The sequence below is a fragment of the Apium graveolens genome, chromosome 8 (genome assembly GCF_009905375.1).
Source record: "Apium graveolens cultivar Ventura chromosome 8, ASM990537v1, whole genome shotgun sequence".
Classification (NCBI taxonomy): domain Eukaryota; kingdom Viridiplantae; phylum Streptophyta; class Magnoliopsida; order Apiales; family Apiaceae; genus Apium; species Apium graveolens.
Genome location: NC_133654.1, coordinates 218452579 through 218459389, shown reverse-complemented (window position 1 = coordinate 218459389; position 6811 = coordinate 218452579). Strand labels below are relative to the sequence as shown.

The window sequence follows — 6811 nt, the reverse complement described above, 5'->3', positions numbered from 1 at the left end:
ATGGAGATGCATTTTTACCTTCCAATGATGGTAATCATCTTTATCCAGAAAAGGAATCTTGACTCCAACATCCTTCTTGTTCATCTTGCTGTTTTGTTGTGATCTTTAAACTCTTTGTTTATTAAGAGCTTGCTCTGATACCAATTGTTAGTCCCTTAACAATGCAACAAGAATTACAGAAGGGGGGTTGAATGAAATTCTTGAAACTTTTTCACAAATATATAAAATGTTCTATCTTAATAATATATAACTGTGTGAATTGATTTGCAAACTGTGGAATAATAACTTGGAATGAATCAATACACAAGTAATTAAAAACACAAGTCTTTAAAAACTTTCTGGTGGATTTGAATGTATCCACCAGAGATATATATTATATCAAGAGAACTCTGTGTAGCAATTAGCTCACAGCTTCTTACAAATTTGAACAACTAAGTTTTCAGAGAAATGCTAAGAATTCAGCTTACAAATGTTTCTCTAAAAAAATCTTGCTTAGTGTTCTTGTTGTTCTATTTGCTACTTTTTGGTTTATATATCACCAAGATTAAAAAGTAATAAGACAAGATAATAAAACAAAACCTATCAAGTCTAATACTATGCTGCTTCATTACTCTATTCCAGCATCTTTGAATGTCTTTATAATAGCATGGAAATGGCAATGCTTCTTTGTTCTCTAAAACCCAGTTGAATAGGCTTCCATATTCCATTTGCATACATTCGACGCATGTGACTATGTTGTCACTATCAACAGATGTTTGAATTCTTTATCCGTCGGGTTCATGATCATCCGTCGGGTTCATGATCATCCGTCGGGTTGCCTTGTTGGTCATCCGTCGAGTGGCATTGTTGTTTATCCGTCGGGTAGCTTTCTGGCACTTGACTTTATTTCATTTATGCATAATTACAAGACATCATCTATGTACAATTAATCAACCTATTCTGCATATTTAGTTAAAGTCAACATGACTTGAGTACTACTACATAATCTAAATAATGTGTATGTAGAAATGTGCTACAGACTTATTGTTACACAAGCTACTCACTCGATGGATAATAAATCATCATCCGTCGGGACTATATTGAGTCATCCGTCGGGACTATAATCCTTATCCGTCGAGTGCTACATTTTTCACTAAGTAAAATCTACCAAGATGTTTTGTTAATGAAATCATCAAGTTCACAACATATGCACAACATGATCCAAGTGATCTTATGCCCTTAGGAGATCCTGATGATCCAAACCCACCAGTCACTGACGATATTATGAATTCCCGCATCTCAAGGAAGTTCAAGATGCCCACCATCAAAGCATACAATGGTACTGGCGACCCTGCTAATCATGTCAGGACGTTCTATAACACCCTGTTGCTATAGCCTATGAACGACACTATCAAGTGTCGGGCCTATCCTCAAACCGTATCGGGTATGGCTCAAAGGTGGTACAACAGTCTGCCCCCAAATTCTATTGGATCTTTCAAAGACTTGAGCCAAGATTTTATCAAGCAGTTTATAAGTGGCAGAGTACACGAGAAGAGTTCGGCCTTTCTTATGGGTACAGTCAAGGAGAAAAGGAGTCCCTGAGAGAATACCTGAACCGATTTACGAAAGAGGCTTTGAAGGTCCCTGATCTTGATGATAAGGTAGCTATGATAGCCCTACAACAAGGGACTAAAGACGAGTTCTTTAAGATGTCCCTGTCCAAGCGCCCCCCAAAAGCATGCTGTAGCTCCAGGATAGGACCATATAGTATATCAAGGTGGAGGAAAGTATGAAGAAGATAGCTGTGAGTAATGAACCTACTAGAAACAAGAAGCGGAAGACAAATTAGGAGTATGATACCAAGGACAAGTATCCTTGAATTAGCAAAAGCTCCGACTCCTCCTCTTCTAAGAAGAATTAGCAACCGAGGTTCACTGAATATGTGAGGTTAAACGCTCCAAGGAGCCTAATCCTTATGGAAATTGAGGACAAAGAGTTCAAATGGCCAAAGCCACTAAGGGGAGACCCCAAAAAAAGAGTCGATACTGCAGGTTCCACAAAGATATTGGTCATGATACTGATGATTGTAGGCAACTCAAGGATGAGACTGAGTATTTAATCCGAAGGGGAAAATTCAGATGTTTCACCAAGGGTGAAGAGGTTGGAGGCCAAAAGAGAGACAATGATAGAAAATATGACGATCCAAGGGGTAATGACAGAGATCGCAACCCACAGCCCTGAGGGCCAGTAATCAATATGATCTCAGGAGGTCCAACAACAACTGTTACCACAAGGAACTCTCGAAAATCTTATGTGAGGGAGGTGGTGAACATAGTTAGAGAACCATCTAAGCATTTTAAGTCAAAGATGATGCTTGAATTTGGTGACCTAGACCTTGAAGGTTCAAAATTTCCTTAGGATGATCCTCTGGTTATCACTCCGGTAATTGGAAATTATCCAGTTATGAGGGTCCTAGTGGATAATGGAGCTTTCATGGATATTCTTTTCCATAACACATTCATAAGGATGTGCTACAGTGATTCTCAGCTAACTCCATCCAGAGCACCTATCTACGGGTTTAACCACGTGGAATGCAAAGTCGAAGGAGCAATACAACTTCCTGTGACCATCGGGGAAGAGCCCAGGGAGGCCACACAAATGTTAAACTTTCAGGTTATTAAGGTAGCCTCTACTTACAATGCCATCATGGGTAGGGCAGGGATCCATACATTTAAGGCCGTGCCCTCAACCTACCACATGGTACTGAAGTTCCCAACTAGGAATGGTGTTCCAGAAGCAAAAGGAGATCAGAAAATGGCCCGCAGGTGCTATGTTGCAGCACTGAGGCCTGATGGAACTGAGGGGAAGGTCCTCCTCATAGAAGACATGGATGTCCGTGAGAATGATGAACTTCGAGGGAAGCCAACAGAGGACTTAGTCCCAATTCCCCTATACTCCCGGAGAAGGTCACGTATATTGTAGCATCTCTAGACAAGCCCTTGAAGTGCCAATTAACAATTTCTTTACAATAGAACAGTGATGTGTTTTCTTGGACAATAGCTGATATGCCTGGGATTGACCGGAACCTTATAATTCATAGGTTGAACGTCGATCCAACTCGGAAGGCTATAAAGTAGAAGAAGAGAACTTATGCCCCTGATAGGTTGGAATCCATTAAAGAGGAGGTCGAGAAGCTCCTAGAAGCTGGATTCATTGAGGAATTGCAATTCTCTTAATGGTTGGCCAACCTCGTAATGGTTAATAAGGCCAATGGGAAGTGGAGGATGTGCATTGACTTCACTGACTTGAATGATGCTTGTCCTAAGGACTGCTACCCCTACAAAGGATTGATACCCTGATCGACGCTACCGCTGGAAACGAGATTTTAAGTTTTATGGATGGCTTCAGTGGTTACAATCAGATTAAAATGCACAAGGATGACACCCCCAAGGTATCTTTCATAACTAACTTTGGTGTATTTTGTTATCTTGTTTTGGCTTTTGGACTTAAGAATGTAGGAGCTACTTACCAAAGGTTGGTAAATAAGATATTTGCCCATCTAATTGGGAAGACCATGGAGGTCTATATTGATGGCATGCTAGTCAAAATCCTAAGAAAGGTCGATCATGTTAGCCACCTCAGAGAGGCATTTGAAGTGCTGAGGCACCACAAGATGATGTTGAACCCCACCAAGTGTGTTTTTGGTGTTCGGTTTGGAAATTTTTTGGGTCACATGGTCTCTAAGAGGGAATAGAGGCCAACCCCGACAAGATCAAAGCCATCCCGGATATGGAGCCACCACACTCTATCAAGGATGTTTAGAAGCTGACAGGAAGAATCACAGCTCTAGGGAGGTTCATCTCCAAGTCTGGAGACAAATGCCTGCCCTTTTTCAAAACCCTTAAGAAGGTGAAGAATTTTGAATAGACAGCTGAGATCCAAGAGGCCTTTGAACAGCTACAGAAGTACATGACTGAAGTCCTGTTGCTGGATAAACCAAGTCCGGAGGACATCCTTCATCTGTAGCTAGCGGTATCTGAACAAGCCGTGAGTGTAATCCTCGTAAAGAAAGAACAGAAACTCCAGAAGCCTATATACAATGTAAGCAAGGTGCTCCATGAAGCATGGTTCAATACTCCATGACGGAGAAGTTCACGCTTGCTCTCATTACAATCTTGGAGAAGTTGAGACCATACCTTCCAGGCTCACAAGATCGAAGTCCTGACGGACCAACCCTTGAGAAATATTCTTCATAGACCGAAGGCTAGTGAAAGGCTCATTAAGTGGGTAATTGTGTTGGGAGAATTTGATATCAAGTACAAGCCTCGAACGACCATCAAGGCTCAGGGCTTAGCAGACTTCATGGTTGAATGCACCATTAATGACCAAGAAGTCGGGGGGAAAGAGATAGTAATCCCAGAAGGAGGAGAGAAGGAGAAGGTTAAAGAAACGACCCTGAAAGAGTATTCGGTTCTCCAATTTGACGGAGCATCCAAAATAAAATCTAGTGGTATATGCCTAGTGTTGCAAAGCCCCGATGGGTTTATGATTGAGTATGCTTTAAAGTTGGACTTCCCAACCATGAACAACGAAGCCGAATATGAAGCATTGATAGCTGGCTTAGGCTTGGCTCGAGCCATGAGGGCCAAAAACCTGAAGGTCTGTGGAGACTCAAGACTTGTGGTTGCTCAAGTTAATGAAGATTTTGATGCCAAAGATGATACTATGGCCAAGTACCTAAGATTGTAAAGGGAATACTAACTCAATTTGATGAATGGTATGCATAACATGTTCCGAGAGAGGAGAACACTATAGAGGATGCCTTGTCCCAGTTCACCTCTTCTGAAATTGAGAACTATCCGAGAAGTATCTACTTCCAGATCATGAAGACCCCTACTATTCATGTCATAAACCTGATAGCACCGGTTGGTGTGACAAGCTGTTGGATAGACCTGATCAAGACCCATTTAGAGACTAGGTGGCTCCCCGACGATGCCCATGAGGCATGCAAACTGTCGGTTAGAGCATTGAGATATTCATTGATTGAAGGCCTTCTCTACAAAAGGTCCTTTGTTATTCCTTACCTAAAGTGATTGAGACCTCTTAAAGCAGAGGAGGCACTTAAAGAAGCCTATGAAGGGATTTGAGGACAACACTTGGGGGGCAGGGCCCTCGCTCACAAGATAACTCGGTTGGGATTCTACTGGCCAACTATCCTAGCCGATGCAAAGGCTTATGTAAAGAAATGTGACAGGTGCCAGTGGCACGCTCCAATAGTACGACAACCCCCAAAGAGGCTTACATCTATCAACACACCCATCCCTTTTGTAATGTGGGGAATGGATATACTTGGACCATTTCCTGTAGCATCGGGACATAGGAAGTTCATTGTGGCAGCCATAGACTACTTCACGAAGTGGATTGAGGCCAAGGCACTAGCCAAGATAACCAGCAATCAAATTGCCTAATTCTTCTGGGAGAAAGAGGACTTGCTAGGGCCTTGACCTTGAGACATCTTTGAAAATCTTGAGAAAGATTGGGAGCTTGTGAAAAGATTAAAAATTTGGGAAGTTGAGAAATGAAAGTGTGAATGAAAATGAACACTTCTCATCTTCTTTTATAGGAAAAGAGCTACCTGCTGCAACATGTCGTAACTCTGCTTGATTCACGTTCGCAGGTACCTCTCGAAAGAATACTGGAAATGGTGGATTAAAATGATCAAAAAATGGGAAAGGACGACATAATAAATGAAGGAAGCGATGCAGGACACCGCTTATCGTATCAGTCTTCCGAAAGTAGCCTGGCCGAGACTAAACATAAGTTATTAGTCTTTGCTAAGGGTTGATTATGTTAATCACTATGATTAGCAAAACTTATAAAGGTTAAAACAAGATTAAATTTTCAGCTAAATAAGTTTCGTGAAGGCCAAAGTGCTTACAAGTACTAGAACTGATTGTTCTCCTCATGATGGATCAAACTACCCTGCAGGAGACTCCCAAGGTCCATTAAGAGCAGACCTGGATGACCAGGCTACAAAAGGAGGCCATATGGCCGACCATGAGGCTCTGTAGGAGAGCCCATAGGGCCCCAAGGTCCATTAAGACTAGCCCTGGCTGACCAGCCAACAAAGAAGGCCTTATGGCCGATCATGAGCCTCTGCAGGACATCCCGAAGGGCCTTAAGCTCCATCAAGAGTAGCCCTGGCCGACCAGAATATAAAATAAGGCCTTATGGCCGACCAGGAACCTCTGTAGGAGAGTCCTGAGGCCTTCCAAAGTTGTTCCAGTGGCTCCCTATAGAAATTTTGTGCGAATTCATAAGAAGGGGTTGACCTCCAAAGGAAACAAGTTTTGTGAAGACCAGGATGTCCATGAGAATGAATTCCATAAAGATCAGAACGTCGACGAGAACAAGTTCCGTGAAGACCAAAGGGTTCATGGAAATAAGTTTCGTGAGAAGTAAAGCGTTCACCATAACAAATTTAGAGAAATTTACCTCCTGGCCGACCGGACCACCCTGAGAGTGGACCCCAAGGCCTACTAAGAGCAATCATGGCCAGCCGAGCTGCAATTAAAGCCCTGAGGCCGATCAGAAGTTCCTGTAGGAGAGCCCTGAGGCCTTCAGAAGTTGTTCCGGAGACCTTCTTGTGAAATCTCTTGGAAATTTCTTGGAAATGATAACTCTCAGCACAACTAAGTTTCGTGAAGACTAGAACCTCTACGAGAACGAGTTTGTTGGAGTATAAAACATCCTACAAAGCAAGTTTGGACAAGTTCAATGAAGTATAAGATTTCCTATAAGACAAGTTCAATTGAGCTCAGAATGTTCAGTA

General features: G+C 42.3%; 1 protein-coding gene across 1 annotated transcript; it reads left to right on the top strand.

Moving 5' to 3' along the window:
* The first annotated feature begins 2442 nt into the window (after positions 1-2442).
* LOC141680345 (uncharacterized) lies at positions 2443-2961 on the top strand. The gene has a single exon (XM_074486598.1). It carries the CDS (start codon positions 2443-2445, stop codon positions 2959-2961), a length of 519 nt encoding a protein of 172 aa, XP_074342699.1.
* The last annotated feature ends 3850 nt before the right edge of the window (positions 2962-6811 follow it).